Below are 24,160 nucleotides of genomic sequence, written 5' to 3'. Positions count from 1 at the left end.
TTTTACTTCCGTTATTTCTTTTTCATAATACTTTGATATGTTTTTCCTTTGACCAGAGGATCTATCGGAAATAACGATATCTACGTACACACTATCTTCCTAGACCTCATTTGTGTTATTATACTGAATATGTTATTATTGTAATATTAAAAATATAAAAATAGAGAAGAAAGAAAAAATAAGATATATATATACATATCATGTGCATGGGACCTCTTATACTTGATTTTTAAAAACACAAAATCAAATGGTAGGACCTCACTATCCTCTGAATCCAGCCTTTGCCTTCTCAAAGGGTCACTTTCATTTGACAAAGTCCCAAAGATATGTAAAATCCAAGAAAAAGTCTAAGAAAATCACATAGGAAATCCTTGAGATTCTGATTTGATATCTCCATTCGTATCTCTCTTTCCTTTCTGTCAAATATTTTGCGTATCTTCTTGAAATCAACACCCTATCCATCATGCCATATATTAACAACCTCACAACACCAAACATCATAGCCAAATTAACATTCCTCAACAAACAAAAATTCACATATTCAAAAATCATATTTTGGAAATATGGCTCAAGTTGCCCCAATAATGGATACACAATTTCATGTTCTAGCTGTTGATGATAGTATTATTGATAGAAAACTTATTGAAAGGCTCCTCAAGACTTCTTCTTATCAAGGTACTTTGATTTTTCCTCCTTAATCTCTGTTCCAATTTATGTGATGTTGTTAGGTAGTACTTAATTATGTGGACTGTTGGTTCTTGATTTCTAATATATTTTTTTTTTTTTGGATTTTTACAGTTACTGTTGTGGATTCTGGAAGCAAGGCCTTAGAGTTTCTTGGATTGTTAAGTGATGAGAATGAAGGGGTTGAAATAAGAGAAGTGGGAATCAATTTGATTATTACAGATTATAGCATGCCTGGAATGACTGGTTATGAACTCTTGAGAAAGATTAAGGGATCATCATATTTGAAGGACATCCCAGTAATAATTATGTCATCAGAAAATGTTCCATCACGAATCAATAGATGTTTGGAAGAAGGAGCTGAAGAGTTCTTTCTAAAGCCAGTTCAACAAGCAGATGTGAATAGAATTAAGCCTCATTTGATGAGGGAGAAAAGGCAGAAAGTGACACCAAATAGTCTTAAGAGAAAGGCTATGGTTGAATGCCTTTCCCCTGAGAAGCCAAGAAAGTACAACAACTTGTGTGGCATCTTTTGGCAAAACATTTGTGAGTGAAGGGATGTTGAATTCTTTGAAATATTTTGAAGTAACAAAGGAGTTTCTTCTTCAACGGAGAAGGGAATGTTTCAAGTGGAAGGAAAATCTAAGAGGAAAAAGGACATGGTTTCGGAGAAAACTGTATCCCGATGTTTGCGCCAAACAAATGGATGCAAGACATGTGTCTCGGGACAGATCTGTTGCACCAAACGAATGAATGTAAACATTAGTTTCGAAAAAGATTTGTCACAAGAGATGTTGAAAGTCGTCACCCTGGAACCATAGATGCCAATGTTCAATCCAATTTGAAACAAATGTTTTTTTATCACTTAGCAACAACATACTGTTAAATGTTCAAGATGATGAAAACCTCATTATGCAATTATGGGTTGTGGATAGCAAGTGACTGGATTAGCACTTTGTGTTGGGAGCCATGATCCAAGTAGCTTTACAATGATGCTACTGTAATAAAGCAGATCTGATTTGAGTCTAATTTTTAGGTCATATACAGAATAATACATATTTCCTTTTTGCTATTGTACACAATCAATTTGAGAAATAAAATATGTTACTTTTCTCTTTTCTTGGAAAAAGATATAGCAGTAGAATTCACTAGCTGTGCACAATCGAATAGCCAACTAAAATAGCCTGATTCTTTTGTCATGTTTCCAAATCATATTTTATGTTTACCTTTTGTAGATCCAATTTTGTGCAATTAGAATGACTTATTTTATTTTTATTTTCTTATTTTCAAGGTTCTATCCGAGGAGTTAAGCACAACTCCAACCCGTATATTTGCCAAAAAAATCATATTCCTCGTAAGGAGGATGAAAACCTTAGCCATAGAACACAATAGATGTTGGCTATAACCAACCTATGATACAATTGTACACACAAATATCCAGCTTGTGAATCCATGTCGATGTGGTCTCTCCTAAATTGCACGCTAGACTGTGTGAAAAAGTTTAAAGAATATATAATTTTCTGATTTTTGTAGGAAAAAATAGTAAGCTGAATGATTATTTGAGAATCCCTTAAATCCTCCTCTCTGTTTTTTCATCAAAACTCTCCGTATGATATAACAATTGACTATAACACAAAATCGATTTGGAAATTTTGGAATCACAAAAGTAGCAATAGGTTATCCAAAGAATACCAACAATTGAATTCCCAAAGTCAACACGAAGGAGCCAACTGAAAAAAAGAAAAAGGAAAAAAAAAAAAAACTAACTCCAGATTAACAATTAAGCAAAGATGAAAGTACTTTATTCAGAGGGAATCAGAAAACAATCATAACCAAAACAGTCAACGAAAACACAGCCTTCACCAAACAAAAACAGAGCCCACGTAAAGACATGTACAGTGATAATTTGCTAGAAAACAATTGCTTGCTGTCTTAACATATAGCTGTCAAGATAATTGTGTTGGAAACAAAAAGATTCATAATTGATTTGCTGGAGTTGTTGGTTCAAAGATAGAAGTGGAAACATTTTTTTACTTGTCATAAGTTAGGATGGCCATTTGTGAAAAAAACTCATAAGTTGAATGATCATAATGAAAAAAAATTACCCATAAGGCTTCTCTCTATTTATCTTCTATCCATTTTCTTCAAGTTCCTAATTGAATGAGAGACACATGTTGAAGTTAAGAATTAAAGGTTAAGATCTAATTACCCAAATCAAGGTCCTAACCATGATTAGAATAACAAATATTTCCTTTATTTACTCTAAAAATATTTGGCAATCTCAAAATTCTAGCTAAAATATTGTCTCAACTATAAATTGATCCTAAAATTTTCTCCTTTTACTATTTTATTACGTGCTCTTTTTAGTTTAGTGATCAAGTGTTAGAGTATTTTCAGTTTTCAATATTTTCATCTCGGATCATGTACAACATTCATGTAAACTAATCATGTTAAGTGAATAAGTTTTTTGTGTAAATAAGCAAGAATCATGACTAGAATTTTTTTGGGAACATATCCAGATCTCCCATATTTAATAGAATGTAAAGTAGGGGAAAAAATTAAGAAGAACTGTTTAACCAAAAAAAAAAAAAAAGTTCAAAAGAAGGGAAAAAGAAGAGCACATAATAAAATAGGAAAAGAGAGAAAATTTTAGAATAAATTTATAGGTGAGATAATGGTTTAGTTAGAATTTTGGGATTGTCAATTTTTTTTAGAGTAAATAAAGAAATATATATTTGTTATTCATACCATGATTAGAACCTTAATTTGGGTAATTAGATCTCAACCTTTAATTTTTAACTTTGACATGTGTCTCTCATTCAAATAGGAATTTGGAGAAAATAGAGAGAAGATAAATGGAGAGGAGCCTCATCCTAATACTGCATCCGTTTCTTTCGTCGTTTCAGGCTCGAGTTAGTGCTGACATTAGTTGTGCGAGACTCATTTTTGTGAGACAAAAAAAGTGGACTCACATCTTACACTTTTGGGTCCACAAGTTTTAGGTCCACTTATTTGTCTCACAAAAAAAGTCTCACACTATTAATGTCAGGCGTGTGAGACACATATTAAAAAACTTCGCTGCACTTCTATCCGCTTCTATCTTCTAGCTTGGTCATAAATTGAACCTCCTATAATCTATTTTTCTTCCAAACAGAAAAATGCTCGAGTTCATTTATGCTATGTTTTATATAACTTGCCTTTCAGTGTATTGATCAGTAAAAACGGTGCAATTTATTGTCGACATCTGTTCTTATTCCATATGGATTGGAATAGCATAATTGAACTACAATTGCCCGAAAAATTAGTGATTGAGTTTAATTGATGGAAATGTTTTGATGTGATTATAGATGTTGATGATGAAGCTTTTAATAATAATGCTATAGTTTGTTCAGCCACACGGGATCGAGTAGGGTACCTAAATGGCACATTTTTGGACCAAAAATTCCAAAAGGGGCGTAGGGTTATATGATAAATCAAAACGGGTTTATCGTGTAGCCCCTACACGATTTATCAAAAATTCTAACGGCTCCCGTCTGTTTTTCGTCTTCAACAAAAATTTTTTTAAAAAAATTATAATAGCCAAAATCGATTTTTGCAAATAGCGTAGATTTTTTTTTTTTTTTTGGCAAATCGTGTACTTATTAAATCGTCTACCACGTGCCACTCAGTAAGTCAAATCGCCTACACGATTTGACTTTGAACTTCATTCATTGTGAACGGATAACTCACTTTTCTTGTTATTGGAACCTTAACTAATTAAGACATAGACATTTTCACTTTCCTAATCATGTTCATCAATCATGAATGTCTATGTCTTGCAAGGACATGAATCACAATTGAAACTTTGGAGAATGACGAACACCTGTCAGGCTGTCACCCATCCCAATGCTTTACAATTTGCGCATAGCTAAACAAATTGCTCCCACCAACGTGGTATGATTTTAGTGCATTCCCAAAACAAGAAATTAAGAGAAACACAATGAAAAAAAAATGAAGACTACTACTTGGTAGCACTTCTTTTAGCTCTATATGCATTTACTTTGTTCCGTTCAATAAAAAAAATAAAATAAAAAAAATTAATAAGGCAAATCGTGTAGGGGTACACGATTTCCTTATAATTTTTTTTTAAATTTCGTTGAAGACAGGAAACAGATGGAAGCCGTTAGAATTTTTGGTAAATCATATAGGGTCACACGATAAACCCCTTTTGATTTACCGTGTACTCATACACCCCTTCTGGAGTTTTTGGTCAAAAAATGTGCCATTTAGGCGCCAGACTCACATGGGATCGATCATTACTTTGGGCTTGAGTCTAGGGGAGTTGAACCCCATTCGAAAAATTACACTAAAGGGCAGTCCGGTGCATTAAGCTCCCGCTATGTGCGGGGTCCGTGGAAGGGCCGGACCACAAGGGTCTATTGTACGCAGTCTTACCTTGCAGAAATGCAAGAGACTGTTTTCACGGCTCGAACCCGTGACCTCTTGGTCACATGACAACAACTTTACCAGTTACACTATATATATAAAATTAATTTATTTAGTTATGTATAAGTATGAAGTTTTGAATCCCCTCAACAACATATGAATTTCAGCTCACCAGCTGAAGGGCATAATGTTTAGCCATTGTTGCGGGTTCAAGTCTCGATAGAGATATCCCTTTACCTTTTTGAATCCCTTTGTCAAAAGTCTGGCTCCGTCCCTGCTTGAGTCTATGCAGTGTTCAGTGGCATAGACCTGAAACAAGCTTGGTGGAGGGACTGTAAATCTTGAAAGGCTGATTAAATTGGAGGGCATGTAAAGAACTACATGAAGATGCCTATAAGTTATACGTGGAAATGTTTCTGTGCATTCAGAGGCAAATTTAGAATTTCTTGAACATGGGTGCATCACTAAAAATAGAAGGAAAAAAATTGTATTAGTGGTGCACCGTTTAGCCTTTTTTGGTGCTACACCGTAAGTATTCAATCAACCAAGTGCACCATTTAGCCTTCTTATAGCATGGATTTCAACAGTTAATATTATATCAATTTTTAAAAATATACTTAGTTTTACAGAGAGGCCATGTTCACATGCCCCAATTTACTACATAAATTCGCCCCGGGTGCATCTCTGTTGCACTATATTACTCTTACTATGTGAGTGTTGATGGTCCATCCATTAGTCTTCGGTAGCCTTTTCAAATGCCCAAGCCCTTTCCTTTCATTTGAAAGAGCAGGAAGTAGCCTCAATGATAAAACTGTCTTACATGGCAAGAATTCCAAGAGTTGAGATTGAAATACCTTTACATGATATTCTTATTCTTATCCCACAAAGTTTTGAGAGCATGATGTTAAATGATTTGTTTGTAGATCAGTAATAGTCTATATTTGTGTTTGATTTTCAAGTTCCTACATGACCTGATTGAATCAGGCACTCGCTATCTATATTCATTGTTCAAATCTTTGCAACATGAAAAAACAAAAAGCACTGCCCTCCTCTGAACTGAAAACCGAAAGCTTTCAAGGAAGGAGATTCTAAGACATCACATTCTGAGGCAAAGAGCCCATTCGATGGCATCCGCGTCCGCTTGAATTTCACTCTCACTCTTGAATAGCTACAGCTACGGGGCTTTTTTGGATTGAATGAAAGAAGGGAAGTTACAGAACGGGGCAGTGAAGGCTCGCGAAGTAGACAACAAGCAGCAAGCAAGAGCTGAGTCTTCCATTCCCTCCAAAGCTTTTCATCTCAGGAAAAGTTGGAATTAGGCTACAGATGATCGACTTTGCGGGGGAAAAGTTTACTCCTCATGTTGAAGTTTTAATTTTGGGCAAGGCGACAATTGCGGATTCTTCTAAAGCATTCTTATTCTCTTAACTTCCCTTAATCTTTCATTAATTTAGTTTTTTTGTGGTGGTTGTTAATTCTTTGTTTCCAGTTGTAGTTTGTGCGATAGTATTGGTGGTTATGATCTTCTGTTTCCCTACATGTCTTTTCGACCGTCCGGGAGAGATGAGGTAAAATTCTTACTACATTATAATTTTAATGACATCATATAAAGCCAACAATTGTCTACATCTGTCATAATATGTAGCTTGGGTTTGATTATATTCGTGAAAGATCTACAGGCAGGCTAACTAAAGAATTTGGACAATATAGGTTGAAAAAGCCAAGTTCAGTATCATTTTTTTGGTAGATTGTCTAAGTTGCTCGACTTTTAATTTCTCACCACATGTATGCAGATCAGTAAAGTTATTCTGGAGTTAGTTGATGGTTTCTTTCACAATGGACACATGCGAAATTTCTGGTTGTTGCAGCTGGATCTGGAACACTTATATTGGAACAATAGAACCTGATGAACATGGTCATTGAAGAGCAGCAAATATTTCACTATGTGACCCGTAAGATGGGTGCTTCAGAGCTTGAGCTAACAGAGACGTGCACGAAAATTTATTACTTATGTGAATCATGCTATCTTTGATTATTTTTTCTGCTTGCTATTAAAATTCTACTTTGTGATTGAGAATTTACATGTTTTAAGAGATCAAAAGGTGAGGAAATTTCATGCTTGGTAGAATTGAAACGAAACTATCAACGGACCATATGTATTTCATGGTACACTTGATCTATTGCGTTATGCTGTATTAATGATGCATCTTTCTGGATACTCTATGAAAAAAGACATGTATTTGTTGCTCCTTCAAGGTTGAATTTCTTGAGATAGTCATATTTTTCACTAGAAGCAATTAGAAACTTTGTTCAGTCTGCAGTTCATGTAGTGAGTTCTCTTTTTTGAGTTCCTTGCTTAGGTTAATTAGTGGTGAATATTCTTGATATAAACTGTTGTGATTTGAACTTTGTTGTCTCATTAGTTAGACTTTTCATTGCTCAAATGGTTATCCGTTTTGCTGCTTTTTTATATCATCAAATGTTTGCTCCGAAGCCCCAATTTAAAAAGGTATGTTCTCAAGACTTCTGGTTTCTAACAATTATCCTATAGTTCCCCAAGACTACGCCCTTCAGTAATCAACATCATCTCTAAAAACAAGCTTAGGTAATCCGTGAAGTGATTTTTATCTTTTTTCTAACATAGCTGCAGTATTCCCAAAAAGAGGCAGAAAAGAGCAATATCGGAGAAGGGGCCTCAATGAGAAGATTTGTTGCTCGCCACTTACTACTCACAGTTGATAGATGAAAATGAGAAACCTTTGGCTGTCATATCTTGGTTCCTGAGCGCTCATTACTTCAAGGTTTTACCAGATTATCAATCTTCACTCACTTGTTTATGAACTCACACTTATGATCTACTTTTATATGTAAATGGATACGGTGATCAGCTAAACCAGATGAAGATAATGAAAGGCTAGAGAAATTTTTAATCCAATCCTTGAGGCCTGATAAGATTGGCTTTAAAATGAATTGTCGTATTCAATCTATTTAGTTTCAGTAATTTTAAATGAAGAGATCCAACTTTATTTCAGTTATTTTTCTTTATAAAAGTTTATTTTTGCACATTACCTGAATGTGAGTGTGCAAACACAGTACAACTTACTTGATTCATAGTAGTTTTGTTGGGTTACTCAACAGTGGCTTTTGCTACTCTATTTATAAAAAATCAAATTGCCTTGCTGTGTCAGAAGAAGGATAACTATTTTGATGTGGTATACTCTCAAAGTGACTTTTAAGGAATAAAGGTTATCTTAACATGTGAATTTAATTAGCACTCTCCAGATAAATTTTACCAGCAAGTGATTGGAGGAAGAACTCTGGAACCTTATTTGCTGAAGGTGATTAAGTTTGTTCTAAGTCCTTCCTTTCACAAAATTGGAAGGATTATGGCTTATCCTATTGTTGTTACTCTATTTCATAGCAACAGTATCTATTTATGATTTCAAACTCTATAGAAAGAGAGAAGTAGTAATTCCTTCAAATAAAAGAAGCATACTGTATTAAATTTGTAAATATAACATACAGCCAATCAGCTATTCATTACACTTGCTACTGAAAACATTACATGCTATTTAATTTGAACAGTTCAGAGAAGTCATTGTTGAGTTGAGACAGGCTTGTAATGCTTGACATCAGTGGCAAGACCCTTGATAGATCCAGCAGCTGCAACAAGTGATACGATGAGACAAGTCCAGCTCAGTATTTTCAGCCATACCCATTTGAAAGAATACTTTGGTATCTTTCTCTGGGCAATGTGCATCTCTATTGGGAAGTAGACGGTTAATGGATAGAATGATGCTGCCCCGATCAAACCCAAGAAGTCATTGAAGAATGGGAATATCATGGCAATCACGGTTGTCACTACAACGTATGTTGTTCTCCACACCAACCTGAACAAGTTTACTCTGTAAGTAGCGCCACAGCATGGAACTTGCACAGCGTGTTCAGAGTTGATGAATTTGCTGTCTGGCCATCGCTGGCTGCATCGAGCCTCCACAAACCAATATAAAGGTTGGCAGAAAACCTGATAAGCTCCGATAAGGTGGATGGCAATGCAAACATTGGCGAAGTCAATAAGCCAAAAGGGTTCATAGAAACCAAAATCAGTGAGGAAATTTCCTGGAGCTTTGTTTCCAAAGGCTGCATAGCCAATGGTACCACATAGTATATAGAATAAGGTTGTGGTGGAAACTCCAGCTAGTAATGCTCTCTTCATTACCTTGCTTTCTGGAGGTGATGATCTTAGTGTGTCCTGTATTTCAATGAGAACGGTGGAATAAGCATAGGCAAATGCAATATCTCCAATGGCTTGGAAGCTTTTCCATACCTTCTCTGATTCAGATACATCCACCCCAACTACCACCCCTGTTAGGCTTGTTTTTACATGGTGCCCCACACCTGCAACTTTTGCTATGGAGAGTCCAAGACCAATAGAAGTGTAAGCAAAAGACATAACAGCGGCAAGAATTGATAGCCATGAGAGCTTGTGGAAGTTTGGTATTTGGCTAAGAATTATTTGAATCACTGCAAATATGATCATATATGGGTAGCTCTCAATTGAGCAGCTTGCTTCGTGGCCATTTTTGTGAAAACAGTTTGATCTCTGTACCGCCACCATACTAATGGATGCTGTTATTGTGTATCCAATGGTAACTCCGACAAGGTTAGCATATTGTGCGAGTCCACACAATGTCACCTTCACACCTCCTAAGTGAGAGCGGACAACGTCCATGTAAGTATAGTTTCTTTTGCCAGAATCAGGTCCTGGAGAACGGTAACAGTCTGCAAGAACTGTAGAAGTGAAGTAAGCGATGAAAGAAAAAGCAAAGAGAATAGCAGGACCAGCCACCCATCCTAATTGAGCTATTGCCCATGCTAGAGATAGCACTCCAGAACCAATCACAGCAGTAATAATATGTGCACTTGCAGTCAACAAAGTCCCTGTTCTTTTTTTGCGTCCGTCATCATCGAAGTTTTCTTGCACGTCTCCACTTTCGAGCTCCATTGGCACGAACATGCTGTTCTTCTGAAACTCAAGTGCCATAATTCGAAGTGTTCTATCAAGTGTGTGTCTGGTAATGATAGTTTTAGTAATTCAGAATTTCTTAGTCTATGTGTTTTGGTTTGGTGTAGTACTCATAATGCTTACTATGCAACCCTTTATATAACATCACCTATAATCCTTTTCCTATTTGATTAAGGATTAGAATTACTAATTGGGATAGAAGTATAATTCCTAAAATAAACTTGTCTATGGTTAAGTATTAGTATTACTAATTACTAATTGGAAAAAGGAAGTGACCTCTAAATTAGATATATACTCCTTCTTGTATATACTGATGAATTCTTTATCATTTTGTTTCTCTTTTATGTGATCATCTTTTACTTCAAATGCTGGTGTAATCATATACGTATGATGTTTTTCTAAAAAATATTTACATAACTTATCAAACGAAAAATATATTTGAGAGGCAAATTAGTCAAGTCGCCAATTTTTCCTATTTGGTTAAGGATTAGAATTACTTGGGGTAGAAGTTTAGTTTCCTAACATAAACTTGATGGAATTTTTCATATCGAAATAGCAAATCCCAATGTTAACCATTACCCTGGTTTTGCCACCCTAGTCCAGGACTCTTGGCTTAACAGTCGAAATTACTCTACTGCACTTTAATTACCTAATGACATCACTTATTGGAATAAGCATTCCTTTGAAAATATTCTTATTTATAAAAATAAGTTCTTCTGGCACCTTTACTTGGCCTCCAAAACATGGATCTCAATCATAAAAATAGTTTTCATTATAATCTTTAAAAAAACCTTCTGATAAATGATTTTAATTTAATTCTAAATTAGGAAGAGGAATTTTGGAAACTCAAATCATGCGTTCAATGGCTAATGGATGGAAACACGAACACAAAAAATTTCCACTTATCCACCATTTGAACGTCATCGCCGTAATCGTATCAGACTTCATGACCTCGTAGGAAATTATTTTTTTTATCTGGATAACTAGTTAATTTCTCCGCGCTTCGCACGATCATAAAAGACATTTTTTAATCTACGAAATACACAATTTTGTAAATATAGTTGTGATAGAAGATATAAAGTTTTAAGCACAAAGATTTTTTTTTTTTAAAAAAAAAAGAAAGAAAGAAAGAAATTGACATTAAGAACTAACTTACTTTGGTACACCATAAAATCATGAGTAACCGAGGAAGTAGACACTAATGTAGCCATAAAAGATATCTTAATGTTTCAGATGGTATGATCTCGAACCTTATGTCTAATACAAGTTTCCAGTTGGAGGTAATGCATTTGTCGCCAATGCAAGATCAAAAAATAATAATTTCAATTTGCTCGTTAAGTTCAATGTCTACTGTAAATAGAAATGATAAAAATTGAATATTCTTTTGGATGTGCTAAATGTGGAATGATATATTCACTGATAAAAAACAGAATGATACACACTAATTTGCTTGGACCATGTGATGCTTATGAGCGTTTTTCACAACACCTTCTCCACTTTAGTACTGATTGAGTTTGTCCAAATGGTAATACATGAATATTTCTTTCAACAAACGTTACAAGATTTCTTTGTTTCTTCTCACACATCTCGTAAAGCCTTTATAGTTTCTGCATTTTTACTTAATGATTGTTCCCTATTCCACCGGTGTCTCATGCATGTTGGCAACCGTTCTGTTACTAATTGAATGTACGGTTATAGACTTGCACAATAATCATAGTTGTATCATTACTAAGCTCCAGTATCATCTGACATGTAAGACTACAATTAATATATATATGCTTTATATCCATCGTTAGAATAGCAAGCAAAGTACCAAAAGATGTTCTATCCTTCATGGAGATGGTAAAAGGAAAGAGTTCTCGATCAGAATATTCAATTTAGGAAAAAATCTTACCAAATATAAAATGCGCATAGAACCAAACACAATATACAAATGCACATCAAGTGAAAAGTTGATATGATTTTTCTGGAAAGCACTTCCATTCTAATCAATCGTACTCTTGTGTTGTTGGCAGCCGAAAAGTAGGCTGCTGGAGCAATAAGTCTTGTGTATCTCTCTTGTTTCATGTCGATGATTGATAACTCCAAATAAACTTAAAGGATCTCTCATCAGGTCTCAACTGAACAAATTAATCTTCCCAATTTGACTCTGTTAGGTAAAAATCAAGAGAAAGAGGAAGTGTATGCGACATGTTAGTATCTCTTATTTAAGCAGTTAAGAGTGAAATTCTTATCTTGTTTCACAACCTCAAGCTATTGCTTCTTTCATATATGCTCATCTCTGTATACATGGTGTTAACTATTAACACATCGCATATTATGTTTGATTTCAAATTAAGTTCTCGAATCTAAAGATCTACTTTTTGCACATGAATTAAATTAATTAGCAAGTACTATAGAAATACTGAACCAAAAATAAATCCTCATTTAAAAAGAAATATTTGGCCAGGAAAAATGTGATATATAAAAAATAAACATGAAATTTGTGAAAACCAACCTAAACTCTAAATCTCTAAGCGGACGATGACAATGATAATGGAGTGATGTGATATATAAAAAATAAACATGAAATTTGTGAAAAACCAACCTAAACTCTAAATCTGTAAGCGGATGATGAATGATAATGGAGCGATGTGATATATAAAAAAAATAAACATGAAATTTGTGAAAACCAACCTAAACTCTAAATCTTTAAGCGGACGATGACAATGATAATGGAGTGTACACTGCTAAGATTTGCTTCTTCGTTACGTTTTCTGAAATTCTAATTCGTCTTCTTTGAAGACATAGGAAAAATGACTGACTCCTTAACATAATTAAGCAAGAAGCTCCTCATCTTTTCTGATCGCACATAATACTTATATAGAACACGCATAGAATTTTCAGAAACAAACTTATACTCAAAATCGCAGAGTGAATGATGACAATAGAAGCGGAGTGTACTGCTATAGATTTGCTTCTTTTGCATAGATGTAGTTGCATAAGAGTAAAACAAATATTCAGAGGAAGAAAATGAGAAATTCAGTCCTAATAGTTGTAAAAATTCAAGGTGTACCAAAAATTCACTATTTACATACATGGAATTTGTGAAAACCAACCTAAACTCTAAATCTCTAGGCTGATGATGACAATGGTAGTGGACTGCTACAGATTTGCTTCTTCTTTACATTTTCTGGAATTGTAATTCGTCTTCTTTGAAGACATAGGAAAAATGGCCGACTGCTTAACATAATTAAGCAAGAAGCGCCTCATCTTTTCTGACCACAAAAATGATATTTAAATAGAACATGTATAGAAATTTTGAAAACAAACCGATACTCAAAATAACAGAGCGAATGATGACAATGGAAGTGGAGTGTACTGCTACAGATTTGCTTCTTCAGCATAGATGTAGTTGCAAAAGAGTAAAACGGATATCCAAAGGCAGAAAATGAAAAATTCAGTCCTAATAGTTGTAGAAATGCGATGCATACCAAAAGTTCACTATTTATATATATATTTGAATCTCAGATGTAGTCGCAAAAGAGTAAAGCAAATATTAGGAGGAAGAAAATGCAAATTTCAATCCTAAACAAAAAGATTTTACAATAACTGTTTGAAAGAGAGCATGTTTCAATGTCTCCTATTACTGGTCGGGAAAGATATATATTTATCCATGAAAACAGGGAAGGAATAAATGTATATCCATGAAAATAGGTGCGGCAATAAACATAAGTGTGAACTTGGTAAGTGTTTTTTTTTTACCTTGCAAGGAAAAAACTTTAATTAGAAGACAATGAAGCATTCTATCAAATAAAATAGTAGTTGTAAATCTTTGAAGCGTCCCTGGAGCGTAATACACTCAAAAGTCTAGACGTATCACAATAGAGATTACAAATATAAATACAGTTAATTAGAGGACGACGAAGCATATTATCACTAATGAAGCATATTATCAAATAAAATAGTAGTTGTAAATATTCGCATTGTACCTAAAGTCGTCACAAACTCTAAAGTCTAAACATATCACAGAGGAAATTACAAATATGAATACAATCATAGTTTTACGGCCAACACAAAAGAAACCACTTTTCGACCCTCACTCCTAAATACTCTAAATTCACTATTTTTTTTAAAGTAGTTAAGAACTGACAGAAATATAGTTAACGTATTTGAGAACACAATCAATTGTCATGTACTATTTGAAGTCCAATTTTTTTATATAAAAACATAAGGGAGTCGAAGTGTAAGCTAAATGAAAGAAGTAGGAGGAAATCTACACGAAAAAGATTGATGCGCAAGCAGTAAAACAACGTGGTTGAGAATGGAAAAACAACATGATTGTCTGGCCTGAAGAGATTTCAAAGTCGGGAGGGATTTTGAATGTCGTGAAAGAGAATTTTAAATTTCTCTTCAGAAGTTGATATAAAGTGTTAAGCCAAATTTCCAAATCAAGTACTCGCAAATCCAAAAGGACGCATTTTTCCTTATAATCTTGCAAAGAAAAATTTATCCAACATTGGAAAGTGTCATGAAATCTTAAAATGGTTTTGGAATTCAATTTTATTGTCAAAACATATGTGGTAAAGGGGTGTATATTGTCGTAGCTTTTGGGGGTACAATGGCGCAGCAGCGTTTTAATGTGCCGAAGCGGCGGTTTCAATTGGCGGAACTAATTGCTTACGTGTGAGCAAATTAAATTAATTGTCAAAAAATTGTAAAAAAAGATAAATACATTCCCTTCATTTTTGTTGCGCCACATCACAGGTCCTGCTTTTATTTAGATATATAGATATTCGAAATTTATTATTGCCCATCTTGAAGAACTCTACTCCACTTAACTTATATTTTGTCCAACACAAACTCCTACAACATCCCTTTACCGCCTCATCTTAGAAGATCAACTTACCATTATCAAACTGCTGTCAGACTCTAAGTTTACAACACTATTATGTCGTTCAAGCCTCTGAAAGCTCCTGGGCCAGATGGCTTACACCCTATTTTCTTTCAAAAACACTACAGTAATGCAAGTTTGTCATAACGCTTTTACTAATTCTAAAATTCCCAAAGACATTGATAGTACTTATATCTCCTTAATTCTTAAGATTAAGAACCTTGGAATTTTACTCATACATGCCTATAGGCCTTTGTAACGCCTTATATAAGACCATTACCACGATTGTAGTTAATCGTATCCACCTTCTGCTATCTAAACTTATCAGTCCCACTCAATGTAGCTTTTTACCAGGATGTAGGGCTACTCATAACGCTATAATAGTACAAGAAGCTTTATACTCACTATGAAAATCTAAACGAAAGCAGGGAGTAATGATTCTCAAAATAGATTTTAAAAAAGTGTTTGATCGCCATTACTATTTACTTCAACGCCTTAGTTTACCTAGAATACTGATCCAATTAATCACGTCACGTGTATATCTCAACTTCTTTTTCTATGCTACTTGTAAATGGTAAACCTACTAAATTTTGTCAACCTTCTTGAGGCATACAACAAAGTGACCCTCTATCATCCTATCTACTAGGGAATTTGACTGCGCTTCGCGCGGCAGTAATAGATCTCATTAAACTTCAAAAAATAAAAAAATTCAAATATTATGAATAAACAATATATAAATTCATATACATGCTTAAAATTTTGATTTAAAAAAAAATCTAATGTTATTTAACTCCTAGTCGTATATGTGTGTGTGTTGGGTTAAATTTTTTGCTTTGAGTTATAAATAAAAAGTATATAAGATTTGGCGTTATCAAGCACATATCCCAAGAAAATTGAATGAGTAATTCGAAAAATAAATCTCGATGTATTTTTTCTTCTTTATGTTCTCATAACATTTATTTTCAGATATAACACTTTTCTTAATATCAATTGATCTCTTTTATAATAACCAAACATTGGATTTTCTATTCTTCATGCTTGACATATATCATACTCGTTCTTAAGAATGAAATTCTTCAAATAAACCATAAGCACCTAACATAAAACAAAGAGAAGCTCAGTTTTCTGAGTCTTTTTTCTTCAAATAAATAGAAAATGCAAATACAGAATCCTAAAGTAAAAACTGAAAAGCTTAGAAATCAAAACTCAATTGCACAATAGAAAAAGCTCATAGGTCTCCCTCGATCAAATTAGATAATTGTGCGATAGACACACACGTGTTTCTAAGTATTGATTATCTAGAGTTGCTATGAATTTTAACTTTGGTATAGTATAATTCAAGTAATTTAGATTTTGTTATATTTTGCTCCTCAACATCATACAACATCATATGTCAGTTCTGAAAAATCTCTAATATGACAACCTTTTTATTCTTGCAAACACAATCCGCTCACATGCAATCAGAATGGTGTTCCTACAAAAAATTGTATATTTCAATCAAGTTCAATATTTTAACAAACAGAAATCAATCAAATACTTCAAACCCTGATAATACATCACAAAAATACTAAAAAGAAAAATACTTAAAATCTCTACTTGAAATTTTTGTTATCGTTTGCCACCAGATTGTGACTGCGAATGATACCCTTAATTCAATATAGTACACTATCACTAAAAGGGCTAAAGAAAATCATCAGAAATAAAAAAAAAATCCATAAGAAAAAGAAAAACCAAATCACCACAAAAATATGACACCCACATTTCAAACTATCTAAATATCCAAATAGGAATCATAGTTCAATATATAATTCAATTGAGAAAATATCTAAAAGAAAAGAGACGGAGGATTTGCCTGGCTCAAGCAGTTAATCGTCCGGCAATTGTATTTTTGTCATTCTAAATAAATAGTCTCCAATGAACTTGAAGACAAATATATAACACTTTCAATTGAACTTTAAAGTAAATAAATTCCCTTCAATTGTTAAAACGTATAGTGTGAGTGGTGCAATGCAATTATTAGAGGTTGCACGTAAAATTTAAACAAATGAATGCCACTTTAATTGTTACTAAAGAACAATTAAATAAAAGCTAATAGAGGAAAAAAGAAATATATGAGAAAAATATAAATATATAAAAGCTAAATTTAAGCCAGAGCAAAAGAGAATTTAATGCATATGAGTTTTGTTCGTACACTTAAATGCCATTTCATTCCTCCATACTATTGAGTTATGCACCGTTTCAATCATCTTTGGAATGAAATAAACTGAAGCAGATTTAATACTATAATTAAGAGATTTGAATGGTTATTTTTTGAGTTTTCTTACTTAGCATATAAATGAGAAAAATTGGGGAAAATGTAAAAAAAAAAAAAAAAAAAAAAAAGATAATTGTGTTTCTTGGCGAAAGAGAGGTGCCACATCACTTTTTCTATTCCTAGCTTTATTATATATATTGATATTGATTTATTATGTGTATGAAAACAATATCAGAATTAATTGAGGGCAATGTCGCTACCAAACAATGGATATCGATCAAATTAGCTCGAGTTGGCCCTACTATATCACATCTTCTCACTTATCATAAGTTGGAATGACCACTTGTGAAAAAAAATAATTTGGATGATCATAGGAAAAAAGTTTACTTAGTGGAAGGGCATTTAATCTTTTTTAGCTAAAATTGATTGTTGGAGTTAAATATCGGGTACAAACGTTGTATTATTCTTATTGACAATTGTTACTTCAATCACATAAATGAACCACAATAATAATCTATCTTTCAGATGGTATGACATGAACTAAGGTGCGTCTTCCTTCTCTCTTTGTTTTTTTTTTTTTTAATGTATTTGTAAAAGAAGGCATTTCAATCCTTAAATGGTTTTTTTTTTCGATTTAACTTAAATACTATTATTTCTTACAAATATTTTCCTAATTCATGTCCAAACGCCTATGTAATATGTTTATTATATTATAGAGATAAGGGTTAAAAACACACCCGAACTATAACTTTTTTTTGAGTTTCATACCCAAACTATCAGAAGGTTGAGAAAACTACCTAAACTATCACTATCTAGTTTGCAAAACACATCTGAACTAAATGTGTGAACTCACTCTCCAAAAGGCAAGTGAAGCTAAAAAAAATTCAAAATTTTTGTCCACATGGCATAAGTAATGCTATGGTGGCACCTACATGGAAATTAAAAATTAATATTTTTTTAACAACTGCATTATTTTAAAAAAAAAATCAGCATTTTTAAAATTAAAAAAAAATCTGAAAAATAATAATAATTTTATTGTAAAAAAATATTAAAAAATTTAGAAAATCAGAAAAAAATGATTTAGAAAATTGAAAAGTTGATTTTTTTTTTAATGTGAAAACTAGATATCAGTTTTCTTTTTAAAAAAAAAATAATAACTTTTCCATTTTTTAAACTATTTTTTTTTTGTTTTCTATAATTTTTGATATTTTTTTACAAAAATTATTATTTTTCAGTATGTTTTTAAAACAAATAGTTTTTTTAAAAACAAATTCCATGTAGGCCATTGTGACATTATTTATCCACGTGAATAACACTTGGTAATATTTTTATATAAAATGGAGAGTGTAGATCACATGTCATGCGAGAATAATTTGAGGTGCGTTTTTCAAATTAAATAGTGATAGTTTAGAGAGTTTTCTCAATTTTTTGATAGTTTATATATCAAGCTCAAAAAACAGTGATAGTTCGGTGTACTTTTCACCTTTTATCTCTATATTATATCATTTTGATACTTCTCAAAACATGCTCAAAGTTAAACGTCTTTGCAAAATAGCCAAACAAATGTTAAGAGGAGGAATTTAAAGAAAGATATAAAATGATGTCCCCCTCTCTTTCCCTGTCTTCTCCAGTTCTCCTACACATCATTTTTCTTCCAACTGAAAGTTATGCACTTTGAGATCTCCTCAATTTCATCATACTGGGATTTCTCAGCACAAGTTGCAGCAAAGTTCCAGTTTTCTTGGCTATAATCTTCTCAGGTAAGTTAATTGTCATTTATTCTAACGATTCAACATGATAAACACCATCTCAATTTTGGTCTATTTTCCCCCATTCTTTGATGGCCTTTTCCCAAACTTTTTTTTTTTTTTTTTACTTCAAATCTTTGTGGGGTCCTCTAAAGTTGATGTCTTTCCCCTAAAAAAATTGGTGTTTTTTTCTCTAATGTGTTTTCCAAGATTTGATCTTTTACCCATTTTTTTTTTTTGTTGGTTGATTTTCCAAATTTGATGTCTTCACCCATTTTTTGGATGAATTTTCTCAGTTGTATTTTTCTTATTGTTTAACAGAGTTTCAATTGATTTAAGTGGAGAGATGAAGAGGAAGAGAAGTGGTGGAGTGGTTTGTTATGCTTCTGCAGCTCTGTAAGTCTCCTTTACTTCATTGTGCCTACTGGAGTTGGTGCTAAGTTTGCTAGTAAAATGGGGCATCTCAAGTCTTGATTTTTCCTTTTCATTTTGACCAAGCGATACTGGGAGGTGTAAAGCTAGTAAGCTACTCACACTGGTGTTGTTTTAAGTTATTTAGCACAGTGGAACTCTAGATTGACTTTGGCGATGCTTGCAGACAACATAAATATACAAAAGAAAACCCAAAAAGTTGTAGGGAGCATATGAAGTCCATCAAGGCATTTTCGGTATTCAAACTACACCATACATCTAGATGTAAAATGTGATTAGCGAAAGAAACTCCATTAGAACACCTCCGGTTCCATTCACTATATAAGGGCCAACACAATGCGTTATGGGATGTAATAAAGCTTTCGCTGAGAGTTCCGTGGCTTTTTCCCTGTTCAATCACAATATCTATATATCCCCACATGGTGGGATCATACTGGGCTTGTTGTTGTTGTTTGTTGTTGTAATCACAATATCTATATATGTGTATATCTCGAAGGGATTTTGGCAATACCATTGGTAGATTTAAAAAAATATTCTATATGTCAGTAGTCACCTCACGGTGTATGAAAAGGAGATTCTGTCCTACATATCCTTCTCTCACATTTTATCGCCTATTGCACAAACTGTTTCTCTCTTCCTCAGGTTATCATGATTGACACATGCTTCATTTTGTGCAGTCCAAATTAAAACAAGAGACTTTTAGAGGAACCTTAGTTTTTCGAATTAATTGCCAGTGGACAAATTCTCATGATTCGTTCCTCCGTTTATGATAACCACCTGTATAAAGTAAACATCTTTTGCGTGTCACTGAGTTTTCCTTTTCAGTAATCCAAGTTTCTCAACTCAGTCGTCAACAAAGAGAGAAGCTTCTCCAATTTCCAATCTCGACTTTCTTCTTGATGGGATACTCCACCTATTATTTCTTCTGCAGTAGGCTATTGTGCATTAGGACGTGATCTAAAGCTGAATAAGTTTTGAAATTCTTCCTTGCAAGGGATGTGACTAGAACTAGTAACCCTACCAAAATTTGATCTTCATACCATTTCCCTATTCAAAATATAGATGTTGCCTCTGGATTCTTCTCACAGGTTTCGGATATGCACCAGTGATCATGTAGATAATATTTCTCCTCTTAGCCCCTTCAATCATCAAATGATAGAACATGTCTACCAGAGCAGGACATAGCCAAACTATCTCATACAACTTTCTCTCGTTTTATCCTCCATGTGTGCAACTTGCACTTTCAAAGCTTTCAGATTACTTGATGATTAAGGGTACTTACAAAGCTTATGTACAAGCTTGATCTTCTAAGAGCTAAGGTGTATAAGGAAACCAGGTTGCTGGTTGCACCACTTACTAGAAGCATCAACCAGGAGAGACCATGCCTTGTTTTCCAAACACACTTTCGTTAAAGCAACTGAAAAAAGAAAATCTAAGTCCAGATTAACTATTAAGCAAAGATGAAGATATTTTATTCAGAGAGAACTAGAAAACAATCATAACCAAACTGTCAAAGATAACACAGCCTTCACCAAACAGAAAACGGAGCCCACGTAAAGAGATGTACAATGGTATTTTGCTAAAAAAACAATCGCTTGCTGTCTAAAATATAGTTGTCAAGATAATTGTGTTTTGGAAACAACAAAATTCATAATTGATTTGCTGGAGTCGTTGGTTCAATGGTAGAACTTAGAAGTGAAAAATATTTTCTTGCTTATCATACCTTGGGATGGCCATATGTGAAAAAAATCATAGGTTGAATGATCATAATGAAAAAAATTACTTACTGGAAGGACATTCAGTCTTCGTAGATAAAATTAATTTGTTGAAGGTAAATATTGGGTGCAAAATTATATTACTCTTATTGACAATTGTTACTTCAATCACATGCCACAATACTAATCTATCTTTCAAATGATATGGCATCAACTAAGCTGCGTTCTTCTTTTTCTATAAAAGAAGTTTACTGTATTAAATATGTAAGAATAACCTATAGCCACTACACTTGGTATTGAAAAAATTACATATTTAATTTGAACAGGTTTGGAAGTTATTGTTGAGTTGAGAAAGGCTTGTAATGCTTGACATCAGTGGCAAGACCCTTGATAGATCCAGCAGCTGCAACAAGTGATACGATGAGACAAGTCCAGCTCAGTATTTTCAGCCATACCCATTTGAAAGAATACTTCGGTATCTTTCTCTGGGCAATGTGTATCTCTATTGGGAAGTAGACGGTTAATGGATAGAACGATGCTGCCCCGATCAAACCCAAGAAGTCATTGAAGAATGGGAATATCATGGCAATCACGGTTGTCACTACAACATATGTTGTTCTCCACACCAACCTGAACAAGTTGACTCTATAAGTAGCACCACAGCATGGAACTTGCACAGCGTGTTCAGAGTTGATGAATTTGCTGTCTGGCCATCGCTGGCTGCATCGAGCCTCCACAAACCCATATAATGGTTGGCAGAAAACCTGGTAAGCTCCGATAAGGTGGACGGCGATGCAGACGTTGGCGAAGTCAATAAGCCAAAAGGGTTCATAGAAACCAAAACCCGTGAGGAAATTTCCCGGAGCTTTGTTTCCAAAGGCTGCATAGCCAATGGTACCGCATAGTATATAGAACAAGGTTGTGGTGGAAACTCCAGCTAGTGATGCTCTCTTCATTACCTTGTTTTCTGGAGGTGATGATCTCAGTGTGTCCTGTATTTCAATGAGAACGGTGGAATAAGCATAGGCAAATGCAATATCTCCAATGGCTTGGAAGCTTTTCCATACTTTCTCTGATTCAGATACATCCACCCCAACTACCACCCCTGTTAGGCTTGTCTTTACATGGTGCCCCACACCTGCAACTTTGGCTATGGAGAGTCCAAGACCAATAGAAGCGTAAGCAAAAGACATAACAGCAGCAAGAATTGATAACCATGAGAGCTTGTGAAAGTTTGGTATTTGGCTAAGAATTATTTGAATCACTGCAAATATGATCATATACGGGTAATTCTCAATTGAGCAGCTAGCTTCGTGGCCATTTTTGTGAAAACAATTTGACCTCTGTACCGCCACCATACTAATAGATGTTGTTATTGTGTATCCAATGGTAACTCCGACAAGGTTAGCATATTGTGCAATTCCACAGAGTGTCACCTTCACACCTCCTAAGTGAGAGCGGACGACGTCCATGTAAGTATAGTTTCTCTCACCAGAAACAGGGCCCGGGGAACGATAACAGTCGGCAAGAAGTGTAGAAGTGAAGTAAGTGATGAAAGAAAAAGCAAAGAGAACAGCAGGACCAGCCACCCATCCTAATTGTGCTATTGCCCATGCTAGAGATAGCACTCCAGAACCAATAACAGCGGTAATAATATGTGCACTTGCAGTCAACAAAGTCCCTGTTCTTTTTTCGCGTCCATCATCATCAAAGTTTTCTTGAACGTCTCCACTTTCGAGCTCCGTCTGCACGTACATGGTGTTCTTCTGAAACTCAGGTGCCATATTCAAAGTGTTCTTTCAAGTATATGTCTGTTAACAAGAGTCTTGATGCAGAATTTCTTACTCTTATGTGTGTACTCTATGTGTGTTGGTTTTTGGTGCAGTACTCATAATGCTTGCCATTAACCCTTTATTTAACATCACCTATAATCCTTTTCCTATTTGATTAAGGATTAGAATTACTAATCGGGGTTGAAGTTTAATTCCAAAATAAACTTCATGAAATTTTTCCTATATGTAAAATAGCAAATCCCAATCAAATTGGGTATGAAGTCATCTTTAAATTCAAATGCTGTGGTAATCATATATGTGTGATGTTTTTATTGTGAAGTAACTTAAAATAAATGTTTACAATACTAATTAAAACGAAAAAATATGTATTTGACAAGCAAATTAGTCAAATCGCCATTTTCTCCTATTTGGTTATGGATTAGAATTACTTGGGGTAGAAGTTTAATTTCCTAACATAAACTTCGAAGAATTTTTCTTATGGAAATATCAAATCCCAATGTTAACCATTACCCTAGTTTTGCCGCCCTAGTCCAGGACTCTTGGCTTAGAGCCTGTTTGGATGGGCTTAAAAAAAGCAGATTATAAGCTAAACAGCTTCTAAGCTCTTTAGATAAGCTAAGTCAAACGGGCCCAATTATTTTTTTGGACTTATTTTAAACACAAAATGTCTTTAAGCTGGACAACACTTACAAGCCAATCCAAACGATCGAAATTACCCTACTGCACTTTAATTACGTAAAAACGTCACTTACTGGAATAAGTATTCCATTGAAAATATTTTTTTTAATAAAAATAAGTTCTTCTGGCACGTTTACTTGGCCTCCAAAACATGGACCCCAATCATAAAATATCTCTCATAATAATCCAAGAAAACCTTCTGATAAAAGATTGTAATTTAATTCTAAAACATGAAGAAGAATTTGGAAACTCAAATCATGTGTTCTATGGATAACAGATGGAGACGTGAACACAATGTAGGTAACTTGTTAATCGTATTCGCCCTCTGCTACCTGAAATTATCAGTCCCACTCAATGTAGCTTCCTACCAGGATGTAGGGCTACTGATAACGTTGTCATAGTACAAGAAGCTTTTCACTTACTATGTAAATCTAAACGAAAGCAGGGAGTAATGATTCTCAAAATAGATTTTAAAAGAGCATTTGATTACAGTTTATCCACTATTCACTTCAACGCCTTAATTTTCCTAGAA

The 24,160-nt window shown here is 34.0% G+C and overlaps 3 protein-coding genes across 3 annotated transcripts; 1 reads left to right on the top strand and 2 right to left on the bottom strand.

The window, feature by feature from the left end:
* Positions 1–242: 242 nt before the first annotated feature.
* On the top strand, positions 243–1,813 carry LOC132623024 (two-component response regulator ORR10-like). Its single transcript, XM_060337722.1, has 2 exons — positions 243–675; positions 799–1,813. The coding sequence occupies exons 1-2, from the start codon at positions 564–566 to the stop codon at positions 1,236–1,238; spliced, it is 552 nt and encodes a 183-aa protein (XP_060193705.1). The 5' UTR covers positions 243–563; the 3' UTR covers positions 1,239–1,813.
* Positions 1,814–8,704: 6,891 nt separating this feature from the next.
* On the bottom strand, positions 8,705–10,153 carry LOC132623530 (amino acid permease 6-like). The gene has a single exon (XM_060338301.1). It carries the CDS (start codon positions 10,151–10,153, stop codon positions 8,705–8,707), a length of 1,449 nt encoding a protein of 482 aa, XP_060194284.1.
* An 11,339-nt stretch (positions 10,154–21,492) lies between these two features.
* LOC132622945 (amino acid permease 6-like) lies at positions 21,493–22,941 on the bottom strand. The gene has a single exon (XM_060337638.1). It carries the CDS (start codon positions 22,939–22,941, stop codon positions 21,493–21,495), a length of 1,449 nt encoding a protein of 482 aa, XP_060193621.1.
* Between the last annotated feature and the right edge of the window lie 1,219 nt (positions 22,942–24,160).

This window comes from Lycium barbarum, chromosome 12, assembly GCF_019175385.1.
Source record: "Lycium barbarum isolate Lr01 chromosome 12, ASM1917538v2, whole genome shotgun sequence".
NCBI classification, from domain to species: Eukaryota; Viridiplantae; Streptophyta; class Magnoliopsida; order Solanales; family Solanaceae; genus Lycium; species Lycium barbarum.
The sequence above is the reverse complement of the archived record's forward strand: the minus strand, read 5'-3'. Positions and strand labels throughout refer to the sequence as shown.